At 37.1% G+C, this 27700-nt stretch overlaps 1 protein-coding gene across 1 annotated transcript in view; it reads left to right on the top strand.

Moving 5' to 3' along the window:
- The window catches only part of RSU1 (Ras suppressor protein 1), a 108932-nt gene that overhangs the window by 14991 nt on the left and 66241 nt on the right, over nucleotides 1–27700 (top strand). The window contains exons 4-7 of the mRNA XM_062567722.1: nucleotides 7675–7795; nucleotides 12617–12735; nucleotides 14227–14309; nucleotides 14579–14693. Of these exons, the coding sequence (XP_062423706.1) occupies nucleotides 7675–7795; nucleotides 12617–12735; nucleotides 14227–14309; nucleotides 14579–14693 (438 nt within the window). The remainder of the gene's footprint in view (nucleotides 1–7674; nucleotides 7796–12616; nucleotides 12736–14226; nucleotides 14310–14578; nucleotides 14694–27700) is intronic.

Raw genomic sequence — 27700 nt, forward strand, 5'->3', positions numbered from 1 at the left:
GACCATTAAGCAAACTCAAAAGTATTCTTCAATTACTTACAGTGTATGAAAATATTGTCACATCCAATATAGTCATTGTTTGGTATGCTGATGAAGTTAAACAATTAAAAGCCCTGTATTACAATGTGAACTGAAAGTGTGCTTGAAGTGTGCTTTCAGATTAACTGCAGTTCAGTCCTGTACTGCATGAAGAGGAAAATGTAACTGAAAAGCAGGCTGCAGTGTTAAGGGTTATTTTTGTACTGACAACAGTTAAAATTTAAAACTGAGTGTTGGTCATCAATACATACACAACTATTATGCTAAATTCATGTTTTATTTTCACTTACTGTAGGGATATGCTGTAAGTTTTGGTCGATAGTTTGTAACTATTATAATAGAATTATTTGAATTATCTACCTGTTATAATAACCATCATTCTAATAACTCAAAGAATCTATTTGGAGATTCTGGCTTTTGCACCAATACGTGATCATAGTTGGAATCCCTGAGTATTTCTGCTATCACCAGAAATACTGGTATTATGTGATTTGTCCATTAGAGGTCACTATTTAAATATCTTTAGCTATTTCTCTCATTTGTAGTAGCAATTCAGTTTGCCTTGTAGGTGGTGATGAACAGTATCTTAGTTTTACTGTCGTCTTCAGTCACCTTACCCTTAGATGATCTTGTACTTGCTAGTTGCACTATACTCTTGTGCTGTCTTTAAACAGGACTTTGACCTGTGAGGTCTAACCTCTATCTGCTTGAGACCTGCCATCTGGACTGGAGTAAAGAGAGTAAGGACAGAGGGGAAAGTGAGGATGCTGAACTTCAGCTAGTTTGATTTAATTAAGGCCTGATGATAGCAGTTGTGTGAAACTGAAAAGAACATGCTTAAACAACTCTCCACCTGAAAGACTCACTGATACTTAGTGAAGCTATTTGTATTTGGTGGAAGCTTAATAAATCTCAATTTAACACTACTAGTTAAAGTTCTTTAGTCCTGCAGAAGTATTTTTGTCAGCTTCATTCTGTACCACCAGCTGCCATTCCCTGCTGTTGAAATATCAATGACACATAGATGATGTGACCTGTAACAAGGAAATCTAGCGTGTAGTCTTCAGCTTTTTTGCGTGGTACATCACAATTTTTCTTCTAGCATAAAAAAAACAGTAAATCGTCTTGGCTGAACTGTGCACTCTTCACAAAACAGCTAAAACTGAAAATGTTCTGGTCCACTAAAAGTACTTACATGCCAAATTCATTTGAAAAGCTTGGCTAATATTCTGGTTTCTTCAGGATTATGTATAGGAATGAGTGGACAAGTTTATATCTGTATCTTCCTACCTACCCACCCTCAAGTAGTACTGTCCTGTGCTGCTGTGAAATCAGCTAGCAAAAGTCAGATTTTTGTAAGCTATTTGGTGTGATAGCAGTTCCTTCCTGTTAGATGGTATCTTTTCATCCCTTTCTAATCTCTGTCCCTGGTTCCTATTTTTTTTCTCCAAACGTCTTAAGCTTTCTTCTCAGAGACAAGTATGTATTTTTGTCCTTTCTGTTGCTCTTCACTAGATGCCGCTTCATTCCCAATCTGTTACTTGCTTTCTGTATGCTCACAGCATTTCTTCTTAGACTCTGGCTTCTAAATTAAAACTGTTTATTGATTAAGTTGCTTTGTTAGCACAGTAGCAGATCGGTGAGCTATAGTATAATCTGGAAGAACATGTTCATAAGAGCATACTGGTAACCACAGTGCTTCTGTGGATAATTGTAAATAATAATAATAAAAATTTCTGGAAAGAGCTGAAGATTGAGGAGACAAGTTTGTTTTTAATGTTTTCAATGTGAAGGAGGTTAGATCCATCTTTGGAAGACTGGGAAGGGAGGGCAAAAGGGGAAATTTAAACTACATAATGTGTAAATTAAGTACTGTATGATTCACTTGAGAACAGGATTCTCTTAACTGCCAAGTATATCAGCACAGCTATGAATATTTAAAACAAAAACTGTGTATTCTCCTTCTGCTAATTCCTCTTTTGTTTTACTGAAGTTGATTGCTTCTCTCTTAGTTGGAGAATCCTTGTCGAATAAATCTAAACATGACTCCAGTTCTATGAATAGCTACACTGGGTGCACAAAATGCCTTAAATATTTAGTATTTTAAATTCTTCCTCCCCTGTGAAATGCAAGTAAAACTTCAAGTCTTTGTGACCTTTACTATAAGGGATCCTTACTCCTGAAAAGTTCCTCTTGAAGGTAGCTGGTTTAACAACAGCTTACAGAATTGGGCATATTTATATTGTAACTGATAAACTAAATTTGGATTTACATTGAACTACCAGAACTAACAACAGTTTCATAAATTCTGTGTTAAGTTCTGTTTACTGTGTATTACTCCTGACCAGCTTGTAAGTGGAATAGCTTAATGAGAAACTGGCATAGTCATATAAATCCCTTTTCTGACAAGTAGTACTATTTTTAATAGCTCTTCTGGATAAATATTCCCCTAGAACCTTTAAAGATTTGGAATACTACTGAACGTCATGTTCTTACATAATTAGTTCATCAGCTAAAGAAACGTTTTAAAAACCTTGGACTCTGCAGCTTATAATATTTCTAAAAATTTTATGCCAGAGAAAAACTAAACTTATTTTACATAACTAAAATCCTTAATTCACTTGATGTCTGATTCAAAACCCACTAAATTCAATGGGAGGTTTTCTGAAGCCGTTGGATTACATTTATTGAGAAAGAAGTAAGTTTACATGTACATGGTCTTATGAATAGGCAAATGTTAGAGATAACTGTTTTCCAGACTGCAGTATGATAATGTTTATTTTGAAATAGCCAGGTTAAAATATAAATGAATTAGAATGTTTACCTCAGTTTACGTGCCATTTTTCTTTCTTATTGAGACTTGTATTTTTACTAAATTTATTTCAGTTCACTTGAGTGACTGTTTACTCCTTTGTCACTTTTTCAATCTAGGCTTCGTAATCTAAACTTTTGTAGAACTTTATATTACCAAATACAGGAATTTGAGATAGGTATTGTAAATCAATTACTACTAAATAAAAAAAAATGGCAAGACTCTACCTTTTAAATGAAAAGTTCTTCATCTAAATGAAGAGTTAAGCCTACAAACACTTGAGTGTGTTTACTTTTTAAAGTTGTGAGGATTCTTCTTGTTTCTTAATGCTTCACAGAAGCTTTAGGTGGAAAAAATCCTGGAGTTCATTTGCAGAAATAGAGAACTTATCAGAAAGCCTGTACATTTTCAGCTATATGAAGTGCTCTGCCACCACAGGAGGAATTGTACTGAAACCTCTATCAATGAGAGAGCAGTGGCAGAGTGAAATTGAAAAGGGGACCAAAAAAAAATCTCAGATACCAATATATTTGCTTTTGTCCTCTTCAATTTTTTTTCTATGATCTTCCTCCTTTCACAGATGCTGGATGTACAAGAGGAGCTGGGTGTAAATGTCAATCAGTGCCAAAATACTATTAGAACTATCTGGCTCCCTACTTTCTCGGAAGGGGTTACCTCTGAACCACTTGTCATTCCATACCTGCTTTAAATGTTGTTAGTGTGTTACTCTGCATGATAGCTGCCTTGGATAAAAGGTCTGTCTAACCCAGTGCCTCTTCCCCACAAGAGGGCAATGTTAGACTTCTAGGAAAGGGTAAGCAAGATAGATGTCTAATGATAGGTTCAAATTCTGGATGTGGAAAGAGAACTAAGGTTCAGATCCAAGATACCTGGATATGGAGCTATAAAGGCTCTGAATAGTAGCATTTAATCCTTCCTGTGTATATTTCAGAACTCTTCAACATCTTATGTAGGAATAAAATTTGGAAACCTGCCTTAAAAAAGACTAGTCTGATGAGAATATGATATTTTGCGACAGGACAAGAGGCAACGGGCACAAACTGAAACACAAGAAGTTCCATCTGAGTATAAGGAAAAACTTCATTTTCTTCCAGTGACGGAGCACTGGAACAGGTTGCTTGGAGAGTTTCTCTGGAGTCTCCTTCTGTGGAGATATTCAAAAACTGCCTGGATGCAATCCTGTCTAATGTGCTGTAGGTGACCCTGCTTGTGCAGGTGGTTTGGACTAGATGATTTTCAGAGGTCCCTTCCAACCTCAACCACTCTATGATTCTGATTTTAGTTTCTAAAAAATCACCACTAACTTCAGAGAGGAAGAAAGAGTCTACTTGTTTTTAAATCCTTTGAAGCGTATCAGGTTGCAAGTTCTCATTTTGACTTTGCAGAAAGTCCTTTTATTCCTTGTTGTTCAACTTGTAGGTTCATTTTTTCTTAGCCAAGCTATTGAATTCAAGGTGAAGTCTATGGCTGTTGCAGTGAATCAATGGATGCAATCTCCAGTATTGAACAGGAGGAAGGAAGCTGTTCTGGCTTTCTGAAGTGTGGCTTGATATGAATGGGGCTTCATGATATGACTGAAGCTTCACAGGAGAATGCAAAGGCATTGGACTGCCAAATTTTACTAGCATTTGCTGAGGAGGAGTTTAGTTGTTAATGACACTGGGCAGCAGATGGTCTTAGAAGAGTTGTTAAGACACTGTGGATCTTACTGTAAATATGTGGGTTGAATGGAACCAAGATGCTGACAGTTCATTCTCACAGCTCATGATAAGAAGGTGACTTGAGTGGAATTCAGTATTCCAAAGACATGAATTTCTTGGGATTTAGCAGAGTCTGCTATATATTTGGGAAGAATATAGTGACTTAACAGTAGAATGGTAGTGGGGCACACTTGAAGTCATGTAAAGTTAGAACAAAGAACCATGTTATATACCTAATCAGCTTTTCTTGACTACTGTATCAGATCTTTCAGATCTTTAGACCTGATGATACTGAACCTGTGCAGTTTAGCTTTTTTTAAAAAAACAGTCTAGGAATTAATTTTAGTTGTCTTACATTTGAATCCAAGAGAGCATACTTTTTATATTGCAGATGAATCTGATCTGTTGAACCAGAAAATAAACTGCTGTAGGGAAAAAATGCTCTTTCCTACTGCAGGCATAGTCTCTAGCTACTCTTCAATGTTTTTCTCCCCCACCAAGTATCTTCAGCCTCTCCATTCAGATCAGGAAATACCATAGTAGAGTAGGACTTTCTATTTTGTTTCAACATCCAGACATAAAGTGCGTCTTCCAAATTCTTTACTAGTGACTTTTCCCTTCTCTCGATCTATTTACCCATTCAGCTCTCAGGCTTAGAGAAAATAGTGGTAGAAAAAAAAATATACTGCTATCCTAAGTATGATTCACAATATGAAATCCAATACACAGTTATATCAAAAGCTTAACATAGCAGCTGTGGCCTTACATACTGTCTGTTGTTCACAAGGGACACCTACTCACACCGCTGCCCTGACGAAAGAAGACGAAATGAAAAGCCTCTGATTAAAAAAAAAAAACAGTGAAGTTTTCTCCCATGTTTGCGAGTGGGATGACCAAGTGGAATTTGAGACTTTTTCTGCAGTAACCTGTTAAAGCTATGGATCACTTTGATGCTGTAATCTTTAGTGCTTCATGAGCAAATCTCTTTCTTCCTATCTTGAACTCCAGTTGTCACCTTTTTCTTTAGATGGTTCAATTTCTTTTTCTTTAGATGGTTCAATCTCTTTCTTTTCTCTAGATAGAGACACAGTTTTAAAAAGTTCATATTTTTCCTTGAAAAAATTCTTCCTCTCTTCACCACTTCCTAACTTAAGTCATAAGTGACACTATACAAACATAGGAATTCATTTATTCTTAGTGGAAAACAATCTGTTAGATCATTTAGACTAATGTTTGAAATGGCTGGTCCATGAAGACAGTGTCAGTGGTACAAATCAGCTCAGTAATGCAGTCCAGCTTTTTATCACTTATGCTCTGAACTCTATCAGAGCACGTGGAGGATATTTGCTACTCTCCCCTCTCCTCTCCCTTGTGGTTTGTTCACAGATGCAGAACAATTTTGCATATGCATAACAGTGATCGCCATAATGCAAAGGCCTTTAGGTGACTAAATCCACTGTGAATGGGATTGATTGAATAGAAGATGCCCCTTAACTGATTCAACTGGATAAGTGCATGTCATGTGCTGCTGGCTTTCTTTGTATTGGGATAGCAGTAAAGGAGTTGTTTCCATAGTCTGTTTCTTCAATCTTGCCTCACAGGAAGATTAGAGAAATTTCATAGACTTTCTGTCTTTGTTATGGTAGTATTGTCCTTGGTATAAGATGTACTTTTTATAGTTGGCTTTGAGAACTTTTAATGTCTTGGATTATAGCTTCTTAATTTCTTGATCATCTTGTTGTGATGCTGTTCAGGCTAGGTAATTGAAATAGAGCTGACAGACAACCTAGCTGACTGTAGGTTTGGTAAGTTTGCCCTACTGAATGTGGGGCTCTTGTTTCCATGTTCCTGCAACCCAGCTCTGCATAACAGTTATCATACCTTGTGGCATTAAGTTGAACTGATTTTTCTAGGAGAGTAAAATCTCTCATCCTGTTAAAAGGCCAGTACCTTCAGACCAGGATTTAATTGCATCAGCAGTACAAGTTCAAGAGAATTGCATTTAGCTCTGAATTGTTTAGGCTTTGGGACCAAATTAAAGCCTTTATTTGCTAGTACTCTGAATTTTTATTCATACATAAACACAATATCTCTGTGAGAAGAGAAGAAACATGGATTGCCTGTTCATTTCATCTCAGCAAAGTCAGATTATAAAGTCTAATTTCTGAAAGGAAAACATTTTAATAACGGTAATTACTGTTCTGGTGAAATATTGAGGCTGGAAACAGCTGAATTATGTCAATTAAAGTCCTCTGTTAACTTCAGTTAGGGAATAATTTAAAACAGCAGACGTAGTACATTACCCTTTACTTTCTAAAGGCACGTAATTCTTAACATCATTGAGTGACAGACAGGCATGGACCAGTTAGAACCTACCACAAGGTAAGGGCTTTTGAATATTCATACTTACCTTTAAAAAGTATGTTAAACATCTCCTGCAATGAATATAACCCTCAATAGTGAGCAATATTTATGCAGTGCAATATTTATGCAGTGCAATTAGAATGTTTGTTAGGGATCCCATTATTGTAAACAATGTGTGTAATTATGCTTATCTAGTAAATGTGACATACTATGATGTTCTACTTTGTAAACATTATTGACTCCTTTCTAAGATGGAGGTTGCCTCGTACCAACAAATAAAAGAAAATCATCACCTCATAAAAACTTGCAATTATTTAGATGTATGGTCTCTGGGTTTTGACTTAAATAATGGAATCATCCAAATATCTTAGGCTCTGCTCTTTTGAGCATCATATTTATACTTGGTGCTATACAGATGCAGAAATACCTCTTCCTTTTTTTAGTCTGTGAAACTATTGGTACTTGTCCATCACTGCAGTGGCTTTTCTATTAGTCAAAATATCTTACACTAACAGTCGTTTTCTGAAGAACACGAAACAATTGCTGTCAGCAGTGAAAACAGATTCCAGATATAAGGCTTTTTGAACATAAACTACTTTTATTCCACTACTGTATTCTGGGACCCTTTTACTACTGTCAGCCATTATACAAACAGAATAAAAGACAGGTGCTACTAGGTACTACAGTCTAGATTGCTTGCTGTAATTACAGTCTTTCACTGCAAAAACTCTTTCACAGCTGTGCCAGCAAACATCGCAGACCTGAGAAACATAGAAGTGCTCAACTTCTTCAACAACCAGATTGAGGAGCTGCCTACGCAGATTAGCAGCCTTCAGAAGCTCAAACACCTAAATCTTGGGTGCGTATCTTAATGCAAAAATTTGCTGTACTAGAAATTCTGTGAAACTAGCTGCTGCAACTGAATCTAAAACTTGTTTCTTTTTCTTTGCCATTAAATTGTCTTTGAAAGTGTTTATCGTAACTGCAGTTGTGGCTTCAGAGTCTCTCCATAGTGTCCTGTGTAATCAGATACGTAAGTGATGAAGCACTTCTTGCTTTGTTATACTAACAAGACTTGGAGTAGCGGCAACTCCCATTCATCTAATTCTGAAGCCAAATTTAACAAGCGTTGAATTTTATTTTCCTTATCTCTTAACTTATCTCAATTCTGTGGTCACTGCATAAGAGCTAGGCCCTGTTTCGTGTTCTGCTTTTTTTTTTTTTTTAAAAAAAAAAAAACATTTGTTACAGCTTTTTTATGTTAATTTGGGACTTCAATCCCAAAATTCCAAATTTGAGATTAAAGCAACTTCAATTTCTATTGAATCTGAAAAAGAAATAGCAAATCTTTAAACGCAGTGTTGATATGAATTCCAAAAGGGAATACTAGCAGAATGAGTTGGAAACACTCCTGTTAACTGTGCTTAAGCATCTTATTCCAGTAGAGTTGGTCGTACTTTACTATAAATGCAATTGTTGTAAAAGACTTTAGAAAAATAAAAAATAAAAATAAAAATGAAAAACTAAAACAAACCTTTCCAGAACTAATTGGACGTACTAAAATGCAGCTACCTAGGAAAGCATTGGTAGAGGGAAGCTTTGGCTTCATAGGCTTCTCATAGACATAAATATTTGCGTTTTAATCGAGACACCTCAGTTAGATGAAGGATTTCTAATTCTTTTAAATCGTAGAATCATAGAATCTGAAATGAATTTGACTAGACCCTATGTTTCCTGCTTCAAATAACTTTGTAAAGTGTTGATAAATGAATTGCATCCTGAACTGCTGAAATGCAAATAAATGTTTTCATGATGGTCTCTCTTCTGCAAATGTCTCTGGTCTTTGTTTGGTCTCTTTAGATCTCTAGCACATCCTAATATCCATTTCAACTTGGAGTTGATCATGAACTAATGTTTGCTTGGAAAAGCAGCGCTTATCTTGGGGGTTAGGTCCACAATGAAAAAACACTGCTATATGTGGAGGAGGTGGTTAAACTCTTTCCATAAATAAAACCAATGATAAGTGGATGTGCAGTTCAAATACTCATCTTTGCAATGTTTCTTGTTTTTCTTTTTTTTTTTTTTTTTTTTCCTTTTCTGTAGTGTGGAAGTCCACTGGACATCCTGGAACATTTTGTTACATACCTAGGGCTTGGGTCTGGAAACACTGTTGCTACCTTCATGTGTCATATGGTTTAAGATTTTGTAGATTAAATGCTCTGCCTTCTTGCCCCTCCTCACCCCAGGTGTCTCAGACACTGGATTTACAACCCAGGTGTAGTGCTGTAAAATGGGTCTCCTTCAGAAATTCTTGTGGTGTCTTGCTTGCTTGTGGAGTCAACTAAGGGGAAGCTGCTCTGCCTTAATAGCTTAAAAAAAACATTTTTTTGCATTGTGTGTGGTGGGTGCACGTACCCACAAGGCATCAAAATTGTACTCTACTTTGGAGGAGAGAAAAAACTTGAATAGGAACATAGAATACTTTTTGGGAGGACTTGGGGGCAGTAGAGTCTAGTGGTGAGGCAGGAAAAGGAAAAATGTACTAGTGCACTGAAATTAAAATCTGGAAAGCATCTATGATGCTGTTTCTCTGGCACAGGTTCAAATACTGAACTTCTACATAATGCTGGCCAGGGACTTTAGCGTGAAAAGAGCACCAGATGGAAGAATAGATACCATTCTGCCTATTACGGGTAGGAGTGCACTTTCTTTTCCATTCACTGCTTACAGAAGGGAAGGCCAAGATTCAGTGCCATTAACTTCACTCCTGTTACTAGCAAAAAAAGGAGCTGCATTTGTTAGTTCTGTTTGATGCAAAGGACAGCTTTAAAGCAGTGATAAGTCTGCATAAGCAATGGTAGACATGCTCTAGGTTGTCTTTTCCCTAATTTAATAGCTACTAGTATAACTAATACTGAATGGATGTCCTGTTAGGACAGATGTCCTTACCTTTCCACCTATTGACCCACTGTGCAGCAAGACAAGTCCTACTTGCGTGAATATATAGTTAATATGAGCAAGGCTCTTTACAGAAGAATTGTGACAGTGAGACTAAGACTTGAATTCTGTGGACTTCCACTGGGATTTGGTACTTTACAAATGTTTAACTAATGACTCTTATTACCTGATCTGTCTTAATTGCATGAATAAGTTTGTAAAAGTAGGGTCTAGCTGGTTTGCTAATGGTAAAGCCAGTCTACACATACAAATACAGCCTTGTTACAGTATTGCTCTACAAACTATGTTAAATCTGGATTCATAAACAGTATGTGGAGATTACGTTGGTATTTGTTAATCTTTGTTTTGTGATCTTAAATACTGCTGCTCTCAGAAACAGTGTACATGCACAAACATAGGAATGAGGTAACTAACTTACAGTTTCAAAACAAAGGTACGGTTATATGTTGAATTGTATTTAGACCATTTAAACAGGGACTTGGAGCAATGCAGAACAACCTACTGATGATATATGCCTAAAAAGAGTAAATCACTTAAGTATTTTTATTTTAAGGTTAAAAACTTCCCTAGATGCCTAAGCAGAGGCTTTTAAAAGCTTAGTGTTGCAGTTCCCAAGTTACTGTGTTTATTACTATGACTATAAAAGTTACACTCATCTGATGCTGCTCCTGACATTGCCACCATCCTGAATGTATGGACTCAGGCCTCCAGCTGTGCTCTGAAACCTTCATTTTTCAGTTCCCCATTCCTAAGTAAGGATGAGGCAGGCAGCGTGAAGTTTAAGTCTCTCTGTGGTGGGTTTCACTGGGGGAAAGGAAAGCTGTATTGTGGGAGGAGGACAGTAGTGATAACGGGTTGTTGACTAGCTTTCCAGCTAGTGTGCATGTGCTTCCTGGGAAACTGGACTGCTGCAGCCAGGAGCCAGGACCCACCTGAGATAGCATCTACAGAACCCCTTTCTTTCACTATTTAGAGCATATGCCCAAGATATGGGATGTTTTAGCTCCTCTTTATTTTGGCGAGATTTGAACCTACAGCTCCCTAGTATCCTAGGGATTCACTCTCCTTTTACAGCATATTCTGTGTGACAAAGCTTTGTGCCTCCTTCTGAAGTTAGGCTTCTGGTGGGAAGAACATGTAAGTCATAGATCCAAAAGGTGATGGATTCTCCCTGAATCTATGCCTCACTCATCAGGAGTTGAGGACAAAGAAGATCTTATCCAGAACTTAACTTCAGAGAACTGATCACTGCAGTTTCCTGTCCCAGCAGAGCTGGCTGATTTGGAAAAAAAAAAAAAAAAAAAAAAAAAAAATGGGAGAGGTGAGATAAGGTTAGTAGCAAAGAGTCAGGATAAGAAAAGATGCGTATACTTCTGCCTTAGCTCCTATGGATGTGTAGTCACCATGCTTTGTATAGAGATTGCTTTTGATTCACAATATCCAAAAGACTTTTAAGAGGATGGGGTTATTCATTTTCCTATGGATGTCCTTCATAGTATTTATCACATAGTATAACCAAATGTTTGACAAGCACTACTTGTGGGATGGAAGGCCATAGAGATTAAAGCAAAATGTCTTTGCTAATTTTGCGTATCCAGCTTTGACAAATTTTCAGTTTAGTGTTAAACTGTATTTTCTATGTTCACATTACATCTCCTGTAGACTTCAGTTGTGGCTGTTGCTATTTAGCATTTTTGTGCACTTTCAGACACAGGTGACAAGCAGGAATCATGCAAGCAAGCTGCATATTTGGCATATATGTACTGGAGATAACAGAATTTTGAGCTGTTGGTGCTCTATCATTCCTATTATGAGCATCCAGAGCTCTATTTGTATGTTGAAAGTAAGGTGATACGAATATTGTTTCCATCTCCTTGGCTGCCTTTTTCTTTGCAACAGCTCTAGGGTCTGTCTGGACCTTCTCCTTCAAGTCTTTCGAGTTCAGATAAAAGTTACTGTCTTTTCTTTAGCTGTCTTCTCGAAGTTATCAGAAAACCCTTTTCCTTCTGTTCTTTTAGTTTCCTCTGGCTGTTGCTGTTGAGAACTGCTGTCCTAAGCCATCTAAGATTGCTTCAAGGTGTAGCTATATTTAGACTAAGCCTCATCAGCCAGAGAACTGGCATTTATTTCTTGCTCTGTGGGCACCTAATGATACCTAATGATAAAAATTTTCCTGATGATAAGAATTTACTGATCTTGGGAAGGGATTTGAGAAATGTTTAAACAATGAACACAAGGAACATACAGTTGGAAGTAATCGTCTTTGTATTTTGGTACTATGGTGAAGAACTATATGGTATGGGGAAACTGGCAGATGGTCAAGATGTTGAGATGCAAAAAGGTAATATATAGTGTAGCAAGAGGATATAGGCAACCTATCAAGGACCAGCTTGCTCAGTGCCTGCTGTTTAGCTTGAACGTAGCACTGTGGCTTCTCTCCATGTTTGCTTTGTGTTTCAGGTACAGTGGTTTGATAGACCAAACAAACTAGATCCCTTCTGAGTGCATAAGGTTTGGGTATAATTATAGGAACAAGAGATTAGAAAGGTCTGCATTGCAAAAAGCTTTCTCAGTCTCTTATAGCATCAAGCACTTTTCAAAAAGAAATGAAAAAGCAAAGTTTGGTGTAGATTACATTTTTTGGAAGACTCTCATTGCCTGTATTATTCCTACCTAATGAAATGAATTCTGATGTCATACTCTGTTCTTCCTTCACTTACAGCATGAACAGATTAAATACCTTACCTAGAGGATTTGGCTCTTTACCTGCTCTGGAGGTTCTTGACTTGACTTATAACAACTTAAATGAAAATTCTCTACCTGGAAACTTCTTCTATCTGAGTAAGAAACCTTTTTCTTTTTTTTTTTTTTTTAATCTGTAAATCTTCTGCATATGATCTTTAGCTTTCTGCAGGCAAAATTTATTCGATAGAGCCAAACTCCAACAGAATTTTTCAGATATTTATGTTTCTCTTCTTGGATCCTCTTGAATATTTCTATGTAGCTCAGCAATATGTATCATTGATATACAGTCACCTGACACTACTGGACATGAGAAGATTTGGTTAGTAATGGTATATTAGTTTTCTTTTGAGTAATATTTCTTTGTGTCTCATACTTAGTTAAAACTTTATGGAAGCTGAAAAGCCTTAGGGGGCAGTAAATAGTGTAACTGTTGTGTGTTGATTCTGAAAATAATTGGGTTCTTGATAGTTTGTTATCTTAACAAATTTAAAAACTTGTAGTGTTTCAAGTGTCCAATGTGTTAAAAATATGCTAAGGTTACAGAGCTTGGCACTGGAATGGTGGAACTGAACTGACCTGTGTGTATTAAAGAGCATGCTCATGTAGTTAAAAAAAAAAAAAAAAAAAAAGTGCATTGTAACACATATGTGCAGGAGGACTGATAGAGGGTTGCCTAAGCAACTTAAATTCTGACTTTTTTTAAGCTTTCAGTGATTTTTCTACCTTTCAGATTTTTTCAGTGTACTATGCTGAAGTGACTTCAGGGCAGGTGAGGGGAGGGGAAGGAATGCTGCAGTCTGTGAAAGACTTCATGACTAACTAGACAGTGAGAAATCTTAAAATGATCATTAGTAAATATGCTCTCATGTAATTATATGAAAAGAAGAGGCAGAAACTGCGTAAGAGAAATGGGATTTTTCTCTAGAGGAGAGAAGGTTTTCTCACCTGGCTGCCCTCCTTCCCTCTGCCTGCCTTTATATGTCTTCATTTAAATTTTCTTGCAAACTGTCTGTACACTCATTCAATAAAATCAAGCTACATGATTGTGCTAGGTCATCCTTTTTCTCTCTGAATTTCACAGACGAAGTGTGAAAATTACAAATGATACAATTTGAGTCTGCTGTACTGAGTACTTACTCTCTTTTAAGGTCTCTCCCCAGTGTTAGAATGTGCTTTCTGTAGTGTTAAATGTAGGTATTCATTAGTCTAAAAAAACTCATCTGTTTTTTGCTTATTCAGGATGCAAATTGGGGTAATAAATAAGAATCGGGGGTAATAAAGAGTAATCACTCTATCCTGATAGCTGAGCATTGAAACTATGTGCCAGAACCTGCCAGAGTCTACTATTGTAGAAATTGTTAATTGTGTCAGTTCTTTTGAATATAGATGTTTTCCTGAACTCACCAACAATACAATAAGCCAGTAAATCTAAGTTTGACCTGCTTGTTATTATTGTGTGCCCTGAGTGTGTCAAAGGCCTTTCACCAAGTCAGGGTTATTAATCAAACCTGACTCCTTTTTATTGATCAGACCTCAAATGTTTGGGTTATATGTCACCCTGTTTATATATTGCTATTTAATTTGCAGCCACCCTGCGTGCACTCTATCTAAGTGACAACGATTTTGAAATCCTGCCGCCAGATATTGGGAAGCTCACAAAGTTGCAGATAGTAAGTAATTTATCTAAATTCTTGGAAAATCAATTCACTTTCACAACGCTTGTAGGAATAGAATCTAGTCAATTTGAGAAGTCGTAAGGTATGTTTGCAGGAATAGACCACTACACCTGGTACTGTTTCTTATTTATCAGGAGACACTTGTAAATAATTTGGAAGAATTGAGCATTTGAGGGAAGGATGGGGTAGACAGAGCAGGGTTCTGTTTTAGGCTGCTCTGTGATAACCAAAAATTGTTCTGACTACTTTATATTCTCTCTTAGCTGAGTCTTCGAGACAATGACCTGATTTCACTGCCTAAAGAAATTGGTGAGCTCACTCAGCTTAAGGAACTTCATATCCAGGGAAATCGTCTTACTGTGCTACCCCCGGAACTAGGTAAGTTTGTAGACAATAGTTTATTTATTTGAATAGTTATGATTATGATGCACTGTTCCCTCTAAAACAAAACCAGTTGTTAAGTTTTAAAAAATGCTTATGTTGAGGTCATCATTGCTGCTAACATTTACATTCGTCCCCAAAACAATCACTCTGTTTCACTCTTACTGATATGTGGGAGGGACCAGAAGATGTTGCATATTTGGCTTTGTTAGATTTTTACATGTTGTGTATTCCTTGTGTATTTGTCCACCTGACTGCCAATTTGTACAGCATATCCTGTTTTGTATAGCATATATTGAGTATTGGCTCTGCAACATTATCCTTGTCTCTGACTGAGTGTCAGAAAACACTCAAGAGTGCTGAAAACACTATTTGGATCAGCAAAAATTACATTAAGCAGAAATGACAGCAGTAGGTGTGGCTCTCTGTGACTCTGTGTGTAAAAATGGAAGTTCGGTCAACTGGAGTAAAATATGGCTTAATCAGAGGAATTTTTTGTTTTTCTGTTTCAGTAGCCTATCATTTTTACTGAGTTGACAGCTCTTTCATTTAAAACAGTGAAACTGGTTGATGTACTCTGAATCTGTGATATCTGACATTTGTATAAGATTAAAAGTAGCTTTTTTCAACCTAGCAGGTGAGAGTTTTGCTTTGAAACTTAAATATTTCAGTTTTGATGAATTTGTGTTTCAGTACTTCATTTTCTGTGAGGAGCATTAACTTCACCAGAAGTTGTGCCAGTTTGTACCAAGCCTGAACTTGGTTTAAAGGTCTTTGTCATGACATCCTTTAAAATACTTTCATTGGGAATAATAACAGCAGCATCACTTACCTGTTGTTGAAACATCTGTTACGTAGGTATTTTACCTTGTTTCCTGTTGTTGTGGGCTGTTAGGTCAGAATGCTTCCTTGTTTGTAATAGTTCCTTCCAAACCGTATTTCTTAAAACCAAGTACAATAGTGCCTGAGCTGACATGTGATACAGCAAAATTATTTGTTGTCAAAAAGCTTGCTTCAGACCACTAGAGGATTCAGTATTGGTATCCCTGTGCATAAATGTGATAGTCTACGATATATACTTTGTATTATATGTGATGTTGCTAAGCATTTTGTTCTAAACAGCACAGGAAAAGCATCTGCTTTTTTCTACAGGGTGAAGAAAGAAATATGTTTGCTTTGGCTCTGTTTGTTCACCTACTGTGAGTTTTTTTTTCTTTTTTTCACTTTTATCAATGTAGCAGACTACAGGATGTTGATGATTCTTCTCATCACTGGTGAATGAAAGTTGCTCTCATCTCCTTCGTTTCAGATGTTCGTGTTTTAAACTCTATGATGTACGCTTTTTTTAGCTTTTTGTCACAGGTCATGTTTAGTCGTCTTAAACTGCAGTAATGTTTCAGAAGTGTGCAATATCTGTGAATCTTCTTTTCTGTAGATTGCTAAATTATAACTTCGGATTTTTCCTGGAAGTGCAAATTAAATGTTGCACTGAGTCTGAGCACCTTTTGTGTCTATATAGATGTTCTAAACATACTGCTGTCTTAGTCATGACAGCAAATTCGCTTCAGATGGTTTTACAATCATTGCCCTCAGTGCTCTTTGTGTTTATCTTGCACTGACCTACCAAATTCAGAATAGGCATTTCTTGTTTTTAGCTATCATTTGTTTGCACTACAGAACAGTACCACGATCTGGCAGAAAAGGGGTTTGTAATTTTGACCTACCTGATCAGGATGAGGTACACTGACACAATGAAATGCTTGTCACTTATGTTCTTTGCTACTCAGCTGCACTTCTATAAATTATACTTCTGTATTCATGGATTGATTACCTGATGTTTCACTTTATAATCATATTCAGGAAGTTCATTAACTGATTCAGTAATGATCTGTTGTTTCTGTTAATTTCTTTGTAGTCTATGCCATGCACAGTGCCATAAGTACATCAAATACTTAAAATATCTCAGATTTGGGGCTTTTTTTTCCAGAGAATGTTACACTACTGCAACTTGCAAGCATATTTGTGTAAAAAATGTTCTGCTTATTTGTTAAACATCTAGCAAACATCTAACAGAGTATTGGACTAGGCTTTAGAAGACTTCCTTGAGACCACATAGGACAAGACCACAGGCAAGCATGAGTTTACTGAATGATTAGAAAAAGTCACTTAATCTCTGCAGCTCGGTTTTCCTTTCTGCAAACTAGGGACAATTTAGAGAAATACTCCTTTGCAGACAGCTTTGACAACCACAAATAAAAGGTGGTGTGCAAGTGTTGTACTCTGATGAATCAAGTACTAATTTGATAGTCACATTTCATAGAAAAAAAACAATTTTATTTGCTGCCCAAGGTCTTCCTCCTAAATTTTTAGAATGGAATTAAAAGGTAAGGAGAACTATGCAAATACTTTGGGCTGTGCATATTCACTAAATAACTTTTCAATGAGCAGGTGCTTATTTGCATTAATTGGAGGAATTGGTGTTTAAAGTAAACAAACTTCCCCCTCTCATTTCATTCTCTTATTTAAAGATGCTGAAGGCTTTTGACTGGCTTATGAACGTTAGTAGCTTGAGCACTAGTGGACAAAGGTGAAATCATTACGTGTTCATTTACCAGGGAGATGGGCACAATATAAACACCAGGGTAAAAGAGTATATTTGAAGGAGGTGAGGGGGTGGGGGCCTGGTAATCCAAATTAAAAAGTAATTGAGCTTATGGAAGCAAGTGCAGAAGAAATTATGGAAAGTAAGATACGAGAAAAGGCCATGGACAGTATAGGGATCAAAATATAGCAATAAACAAAATTGTTTAGTCTTCTGTAAACTTCACCTGATGTGGTTCAGTATGGCATGAGTCTATGTGAGGGCTAGTGGAGATCAGTATTACCACATTTAGCAGAGAATACTTATTTTAATTTAAGAAAATAAATACTCTTGCCCAAGAGGAAATGAGGAGACTAGAACAGTGTATTGGTTCTCTTGATGAGGATGCTTGTCTGTAAATACAGTATGTGTGGATGATGAATGCAGGAAATGGTCGGGAGTAGGTGGGTGGAATTCACAGCTTGTTTTTTATCATTTGTCTCTCAAAACCCTGTTCATGAGGAATGTGGTGGGCAGTCATATATAAACTTTAAAGAGGCGCTGGCATTTTTTTCCCTAGCATTTAAAAGGTTATGTGCTGCATTGTGAGACAAATAAATCATGATTCATTGCAACAACAGAGTTGCAGTCAGTTATATAAATTACCAAGGAAGCACTAAATCTGTCACTTTGTGTATTCTGACCATTTAACAATTGGAATGGTGTTTGGAAAGAAAGCTGAGCAGAACAAGGAACCATGTGAAGTGGCAAATGCAATTAGTAAGATCAACGATGAGGTTTTAAGTTCATTGCATGGTCATCTAGGTGGATCATATAAAAGATTCTGTTAGTGGAGTCAGCAGAGTAAGAGTACTGTATGGTGCAGAATTATTCACAAAGTTCTAGTCGCATGTAAATAGCTGCACAGAAACTGTAATTTACCTTTAGGTTTGGGTTTTTTTTCATATAAAAGAAAATGGCACTATTTTAAAACCCCCATTCTAATGTTGACTTTTTTAATTACTTTGCCCCAACACACACGTGTATACACGCATAGTGTTCACTCTTACTTAGGCATATAGGAAGATGAGTGATTTCTAGGGATGCTTTTTTAATTATCCTATTTTTCCAAAACTGAATGTTCGAATCATATGGCATTGAAGTATATGATTCAATACTGTTCTAGTTCTAACATTCTAATTAGGAAGTAAGATGCATACTTGAAAAATGGAAAATTCAAGCTTTTAAAAATATATCTTCATGGGATAAGTAGCTGTGTTTCCTTTTAAGGAGGGTGAAACATTTTTGTTCCTCAGAATGGCTAAGTAATTCTTTTCATCGTTTTTTTTTTTTAAACAGTGAAATTGCTAGTGAAATACTAGGAATAAAGTATTGGCTTTAAATAGAAAAGTTCAAGAACGTTTTGGGGAGAAATACTGCCAAAAGTCTAAGTATTTTCATCACAGAAAGACATTTCAGATAATGCTTTAGAAATGGATCTAGAATTTGTGAATGAATATAGTATTACTCAAAGCAGTTACTGCAGTTATTTATTCAAGTTAATATTAACAAAAATAGCAGTTTACTTAGCTGATCATATCAGGCATGTGAAAACATAGAAATCACTTATTTCACAAAAGGTACTTTTTTTTTTTTAAGTGTATTGCAAGTGAATGCTAAACTTTTCTTCTTGCTGTGTAAATTATTGCTATGCTCTTCCTGTGTCATAAGACAACAATGTCAAACGCTGTTCATGTCTGCAAGTTTGGCCCTCTGGTGCTTGCTGGAGGCCTGAACATCTTGGGACTATCCGGACACCAGCTTCTTAGCACTGGAACAACTAATCAGTACCTTGCAGTTTTAAAAACTACCTCTTTCTTGTTTTGAAACTAAGGAAAACCTGGTGTTAGAGAATAAGGAGCTGTATTAAAATTCTCGATGAGCAGACAAAAGATCATGTTTTCCAGGACTGCTGATATGGTTGTTACTGGTTGAGGAATAATAAAAAGAAATGCACTTGACAAGGTAGATCACAGTCAGCTTATTTATATAAGGAAAAGTATTTTTGAAAATTTGTGAATATTCTAATTGTGTTACTTAATGACAAATATCAGTCTATTTATTATTTCAGGCTTAGTTTAAGATAAAACAAAGTTTTTATCTTTAGCAACCTGACTACTTCCATGGATTAGTTTATGAGAGTTAAGTGTATGGGATGAGATAAGAACTGCAAAATTTCCTTATACCCAGACCAATATTTTCTATAGCCAGTCATTTAGATTTACATCACAGGAATTAATTTACTTATATTAATGTAGTTCTTGACAAATGTCCCAAGATTCTAATTTCATCTTATTTTACAACATGCATTCTTTTATTTTTAAAACATGCTAATGCTATTATTGCTTCTCATATGACTACAGTGTATGTGTAGCCTGTCCTCATGTTGACTGGGTTCTGATCCTAAATACTATTAGCATAATAATGATGTTTCTGTTAGCAAGTATTTTGTCTATTCTGTTAGAGGTGTAAGGTAAGGTGTAGGTAAGAGTACTATAATCAGAAGCAATCAGGGAAAATGCATTATTTATTGTTTTTTGCTCTTTTTATGTGTTTCATGATACTTAAAATTGGTTTTACTGTTTCTAGTATGTATTCAGCTACAAAGCATGGCAGTTTCAAAGGTACAAAGGGGATCTTTTCTCAACACCTAAGTTAACTAGATTTCGGTCTGATAGGGACCCTTCAAAGAGACAATGCTTTGTTGAATTCTTGTGTAATTGAGAATCCCACGGGAGGGGTTGAGGTTGGTAAAACGTGTAATATATTTCAAGATAAATTGGACTTCTGATCCTCTAAGCCCATAATACTGCCTGTTCTGTTAAAACTTCTTTGATATTAAACTACTTTACATCACATTAATTCTTTTTGTTCCAAAAAGGATACTTTCCAAAGGTCTGTTGCACAGTATGTTTCTTGGATTCTCAGCTGATACACTGGGAACACTTCGCAGGGACCATCATCTGACTCCTAGGGATCCCAGTAAAACCCCTATATTTGCTACACAGAGCAATGGAGTAAATGTTATTTTCAGCACAACATTTCGCCTTTCAGAAAAACATGTGAAACTTTAGAAGTCTTGTAAGTCTTCTTTTAGTAAATAGTCTCTTTCATGTTTAGTAGGAATGTTAGAGAGCTGAATCTAATGTAGTCTTCTGTCATTTGAAATAACTTTAAAAAGAATACAGAAAGCATTTTGAAATAACTTCTCGGATTTTTGTCAAAATGCTGTTTCCCTTCCAGTTCCCCTTAACTACCCACACAGTGGCATCAGCCTGGTTGCCTTGGTACCTGCTCTTGAAGGCTGTGTGCTGTGGAGTTTGGCTGTTGAAATAGCATGATTTGTCATGCAAAAATGCAAGTCATTAGCACAGTGTTGTTTGACTGGAAGGGCCTTGTGTACTACATTGAACAAGTTCCTGTTTTGTGGCTTTCAACTGTGAATGTTAATACTGTTTACTGTTTCTGCTAGTTATCCTGCTAATGTCACATTTATTGTATGGAGCTGGGGATAGGAATTGCCAGGGCTCATTCTTTGCTCCAAGAGAGTTAACCAGTCTTCCTATTAACAGGAATCTGGAACAGTGAACTTGTCTAGCCACTTTAGGTCTATATTCCTACTGTACTTAAAGTCTGAAATATTGTTCACAAAAGAAGTTCCACATTTTATGCATTCTGTTGTTTTTCCCAGGCTTCATCTTCGATCCCAACACATTCTAGAGTGAAAGTCCCCTAGTGCCAGACTCTGTTACACTTTGGTATAATGATTCTGGCTGACCTTTGCTATGATGTTGGAATTTCATATGAATATCTCAGAAGAGAGTTTAAAATAAAGTGAATTTAGTCCTATGAAAGGTGCTTGCGAGACAGTGCTAGAGAGTAAAATCTTCCCATGGAATTGTAATAGCAGTAACTGAAGCAATACTGCTTTGCCCTGTATCACTTTACCTTGACTTCAAGGTTAAAGAATTCAAGATTTAGTTGTTCTGCTTCACTTTTCCACTGTGATCTTTTTGCTGAGAGTCCCAGCAAATGGAATTGCTATTCTGGAATTACATAGAATAATTAGAGTCATTATTTAACCTATCAAAGGGAAGAGTAAGAGGAGGATGCAGATCATGACTATCTCCCTGCGAGGAAAGTACAGATCATCCTTCTGTATTGGAGAAGGGCAGAACAAGAAGCAGCGGTTAAGAACTAAGGCAGTTTTATTCAAAATAGAAAGGAAGAATGCATTTTAAAAAGATGAGGGACTATTTAAACAAAACACCAGTGGTAGTGTTTCCATCTCCTGATATTTTTCAGACCAAATGGTTTTCTGGTTAAAATGTCTTTGTTAAACACTTTAATTATTGAGCTTACACAGGCATAGCTGGACAGAGCTCTGCTATTATCTGTGTTTGAGAGAACATGAGAGTCTAATTGCTGAACTCATTATTGGAAACTCTTATTTAAATCTAAGAAATTGTTAGAGTGTATGTGCAGTTTTATAATATCTGTGCTTGCATTTCTGTCCCTGAAAATAATTGTGTAATTGACGATGGGCTTAGGCTTCAGTGTCTGGCTTTCAGATTGATCATTGAGCCTTCTCTTGTCATGGGCCTCCAGCCCTGTGCTCCCAGGCAAGTCTTCAGGGATGCCTGTCTCGAGCGCAGGAAAACAGGCAGAGGAGGAATTCCAGCCTGCTGGTGGCTGATGCATGCTGTGGAGTATTGGTTTGATTTGTTAATACATACTTGGTATGACTTTTCTTGTCTGAGGCTTGAACCTTTTTACTTGTTAAGTCAAAGGTAGACAACTTTAGGCCAGACCAAATAGAAATGCTGCTTCAGCATTCTTTGAAATGTTGAGGACTCCAAATGATACTGATAGAGCTTCTGTAGTAAGAGATGTTAGGGGTGAGAGGGCAAAAGCAAAGCAAGTAAAGGTACTATTGCTGAGACTGATCTTCTGGAGGCGCTTCAGTCTAGGTTTAGGTTTACTAGTTGTTTTCTTTTAGTGCATAGAATCTCAATAATAAGCAAATACGTATTTTCAACGTATGTTGTAGAGCTGTAGGTTTGTTTATCATGCTGCATATTTCTGTGATTGTCTTAGCTGATGCCAAAAAAGATTTGAGTCACACTTAGCTTATGTACAAGGAGTTTTTCCTCTGCACTGTGTTGTCTTACTGTTCCTTTGTAGCTACCCTTTCAATCTACTCTCTTCAGTTACTAAACCTTCAAAGCTGATAGAGGGCTTCAAAGCAGAAACGATCTTACATTTTTATCAGGAATTATATGAGTTACTGATCCACAGCTTACATGCATTAAGACTTGTTTAAAAATCATTTGCTTTTGATAACACTTTATAGCATAAAAATCGGTGTATATTTTTTAACAAAGAATTTAACATAGATATTATTCACAATTAATTGCTTTGATTCATTTTATGACATTTATAAGTGACCCTCACCCTTATACCAATCTCTCTCTCTGTGTGGAGACAAAGCAGCTGGCACAGAAGTAATAAAAATCGTGAGTCCTAGAGTGTAAAGCCAGGGCAGACATATTTTTACGTATAACCTAAGTTTAAATTTAGTGTAGTGGATTCATCCCTTACTTAACCATTAATAAAACAGGATTCAAGGGTATTTATATCTAAATAAAGAAATAAAATTAATTTCATTCCCCTTGTCTTTTTGTACAACAGAGAGAGAATAAGACTTTTCTGTTGTAAAGGGAAAGAACATTTAAATTGCAGTCTTAAGAGGAATCAGTAAGAAAAATGGATGTGTTACTGTCTGAGGACTCTCCTTGAGGTCAGTATAGTAGTGTGTAGGCTAGAAGATGGGACAGGAAATAGATGTGAAATTTAGCGATATATGGGCCAAAAATTATTTCAGCTGGAATTCCATTGATTTTAGTGATGCTTCACTAGGGATGAATTTAAACCATTACAAAGAAGCGTTGATCTGGCATTTCACAGCCAGGATCATTTTTCTTGTGCTGAATGCCAATGCTCACGTCTCAAATGTCAGAATTGGTTAATTACTTTATTTCACCTTTTAATTTTTGAAAGTTTTTAAAGTGTTGCCAGGGGGTGTTGGAGTGGAAAGAACAAGCCAGTTTTGTGTTTATTCTGTTAACTTCTATTTGTATTGCCTATATAATGCATGTATATACTGGTCATATCAGTCATGCATTATTGTATGTTAGGTATACATACATTAGGTACGTATTATACATAAGATATACCATATGTATGAGGATGAGAGGCTTACTGTTGCATACAAGAGATGCTTGAAGTCTAGATCTATTAGACAGGAAGAGCCTAGGCAATCCATAGGTACACTTGGTCAGAGTGATAAGTAGCATTATCACTGGTTATGATACTTACTTTCTGCAAACAAGACTGTTTTGACTATGCGTAGCAGCATTTTACCTGCTTCTTGGAGCTCTTTTGATCTTTGCAAGCAGTTGAGCAAAATACGAATATTCATACAAACCAATTCTGTTTCAACAGCACTGAAGGAAAATAACAAGAAATATTATCTAACATTTTAGAATGAATTTGCGATAGGTTTATTGAGGGAGATGCAGAAATGACTGTAGCTCCCTTCCCTCTTTAACATCACCCAGGGTGATGTGTGCTCACTGTCATATGAGGCAATGTTCCTTCTGTTTACCCATGGCTATGGGCTCCCTGAATACAAGCAGTGATAAATGGTATTTTTAATCAGTGTGGAAAAAAGCCTGAATAGACCAAAATTAAAAATATGTTTGCTTTGATTTTTGTTCTTGAAAATTCAAGTGCTTTTTTTGTTTAGGTGTACTCACTATATCTTTCAGGTGGTAGTTAACAATAGATTTAGGCAGCAGACCTAAATTTAGGCAGTCTCCCAAGTCTGCATTGCTTACTAGTTGGGAGTAATTTATTGTTCAAGTAAACACAAAAGTTTAGTCACACTGATCCAGTCAAATTTAATGGTTCAGGATCTTTTTCAGATACTGTAAGTGTTGAGACAGAATTCTAACATACATCTAACTTCTTTTAGTAAGGAGCATTTTTTTTTTTTTTTTTTTTTTTTTTTTGGCCAATCTATGCAGGTCATCCATAGCAATCAGCTATTAGACATTTCTGTATCTCTACTGTTTCTTTTCCAGACACTGTCTTTTAAACTTAAAATGCTGCTGTCCGGTCTCATAATGGCCTATATCCATTTTGCATTCATTTTAGTTGTAAGTCTACGTCTCTTCAAGATGCAAAGCAGTAAAGAATTATCTTTTAGGCTCTTAGAAGTTAGTTCTTTAAGCACTTTAGGACTGGCTTCTTGGATATATAATTTTGCTTGTTTATTTTTAGGAGGAATTTTAGAAGCTGTCAAAAGTTAATTGAAAAGTGACACTGAAAAATATTTTAGAGAACCAGGAAAGGGGCTACGCTGATTAGACTTAAACATAGCCTTCTCTTCCTCTCTTACCAGAGGCATGTATGTGACTGGAGTGGATTTCAGTGGAGTTGGTCTGTTTTTTTTTTTTTTTTTTTTTTTTGCCAAAGTAGGAAGAATCTTAAGCCCATCATAAAGAAATAAAATCGTAGTCTGCCAGATACAAATTTTATTGATGATAAATAGGTATTCTTTAATAAGGTGATATGCATGGAAAGAACAAACCAGCAATGATCAATGCAGTCTCCAACCCTGGTATCTTCTGTGATTGAATCTTCAGTCCTGGATTTTTACTAGAGTCAAGTTTGTATTTTGCTAGCTAGAAATACCAGAGGGATTTGATGTGATCTGTGTAGCAGAACAGTATATAAATTTCCTAAAGGCCTGGGGATAGTGCTCTGCTGATACTGCTGTTAGACAGAAGGCATAAAGGTGCATCTGCCATGGCTCTTCCCCTGGGCCATGGCTCTAGTGCTACAGGGGCAGAATTAAAGTATTTCTTAGCACAGCGCTACTGTGAAAAACCTCCTGGGCAAGGAGACTGTTCAGAGGGAAGCATCTGTAAGTGTCCAGTTAGAGTGCCCTCCCCGAGCAAGCCACTAACAGAGCCGTAGTTGCAGGCTAGCCTGAACGTCTGTTCCCCCTGTGTGGGGTCCGTGTCCGTGCGCTGGGGCAGAAGAGCTCACGCGGCTCCCCACGAGTTTGGTTACCCAGCACGGACTGTCTCTTGGGGGTCACTGCGAACCTGGCCGTGCGCTTGGGACTCCTGGACATCCTGTGATCCGAACAGAATTAGGTAAGCCCTCAATTCACAGATGTTTTAACGGTGAACGTAGAAAGGACCCCAGGATGTGAAGCAACATACTGTGATACATGTGAGTGACAGATTTTCATCCTGTATCGGTATTTAATTATAAGGCTTCTTTGTTCACAACTTGCTTGTCTGGTGACAGGAGTGTGAGACTGTATTTTTCCCCTGGCACTGATAAGGTGGGGCAGGCTCTCTGCCACTTCTCACCGTGCTTTATCTTCTGCCTGTTTCTTTCCTCTGTGGCCTACTGAGATTTCCCACTAGAAATCTCAGTATTTTATGGGGAAGGCAGTGCCCTGTCCTTTCTGCTTTCATGGAGGCCTCTCTGATTCCTTCTGTTGAAAAACACCTGTTCTCTGGTTACTGCTTGCCATGAAGACAGAAGGGTTGCTATTTTTCACACTACAACACTTTATGAAATTCTTCAATAAAAAACCCAATCTGTGAGGGGGCAGCTGACCTCTCACTCCAGCTGCCAGCTGTAGGCAGCTTTGAAAAGTGCTCCCAGACCAGCTGCTGCCAGGGGGCTTGCAAAGGTGATTCCTGAGTAGAGACGAGTTGGAGTTAAGCTTGGATTTTGGATTTTTGAGCACCCCAATTTCCCTCCCTAATGACATTAATTTTACACTTATGGCTTCTTATTGCCCCTTTCCTTGGCAGGTTAAAAAAAAAAAAAATCTCTCTACCTGCCCCCAACTTTTGAGTGGAAAAACACAAGTTAAAGGAAAATGAAGTGATTACTTTGCCATGGAGTTCATTTTGCTCCTCTTTCTACTGCAAGATTTATTTGGCTTTGGTAGAATAGTATTTCTTTCAATTAATTAAATTTAAATAGACCGTGTGATATTTAGAATTGCAAGTGGGCACACTGTGTAGTGGAGATGTGAAACATAAGGCAGCGTTCCCTGGACTGTAGATTTCTGAACCAACTCAGGATTGGAGAATTCAGCCAAGAACCTTTCTATTGAGACTTTGGGAACATAACTTATTTCTGTAGGTGACACTGAATTTGACCCTGGGGGGGGGCAAGTAGGTCTGCCTGAATTTAACTATTTTTATTAGTTGTACACCGATTGATTGTTGTATCTTGACGCTGTGCTTGCAGAGCTGTAATTGTAAAAGAATGCATACAGTGTTGGTAGCTTTGGTTCTTTTGCAGATAATAAAATGGAAAATCCAATTTACAATTGCAAAATAAGCCTCTGAGTGATACATGATCTTCATAGCAGCATCGGTCAGAGGGTTACTGCTAATCACACAGCTAGCTTGCTTCCCTAGCGGCCTGCGCCTGAAAACTGAATAGCGAACAGTGTGAGTCTGTGTCTTGAGCCAGCTAGCGCAGCTTTAGACACACCAGTTTCTAGCTTATTAGGTCCTTTTTGTCACAGTGCTTAATCCTGCTTCCTGATCCTTGTTAGAACACCAGGGCCGCGAGTCCTTAATGGAGGAGCTGGGGGCGAGGCTCCGAACCGGGCGCGCTGGAGCGTGAGGCAGGGAGGGCGATTGCCGCCTGACTGGCAGAGGGCTGAAGTGCTTCCTGCGTGTTATTACTGAAAAAGAGCAGGCCTCAGACAGCTGACAAGTGAGCTGGCTGAGGTAACGCTAACTTGTTGGTAGGCCGCTACGAGATGCGTGACATCTTTCCACACGATATAATGGTCTTGCTTTACTCTTAATTGCATTAACCCTTTTAACGGAGAGAAACACGTTAAGGATTAACTGTAATGCAGAGCTTGGGGAAATGTAACTGAAATGGCCAGAAAGCAAATGGCTTGCAGAAGCTTTTGTAGCATACATGTGTGTTTGTGCTGCTACACAAATGCCTTTAATTTGAAAAACAAGCATGTTAAATTGATTGAAGACTTCTATACCAGCTTGATTGGGTCAGGCTTCAAAACCTTCTATTTTTTTGTTTTGTTTCCCATGTTTATCTATGAGGTTTTTTTAGTATTTGTTGCTTGTTGTGTGGGAAGTCTCGGGTTTCCTGCATCTTAAAATTCACAAAAATAAATATAAAATGGTAGCATATGTGTCTTATTTTGAATTAGACAAGTTGAGTAATTATTTAAAAATCTAGGATGTCTGAATAGCTAGATCTTCCTGGAATTTCGCTTGTTGTATCT

This window comes from Rhea pennata, chromosome 2 (assembly GCF_028389875.1).
Source record: "Rhea pennata isolate bPtePen1 chromosome 2, bPtePen1.pri, whole genome shotgun sequence".
NCBI lineage: Eukaryota > Metazoa > Chordata > Aves > Rheiformes > Rheidae > Rhea > Rhea pennata.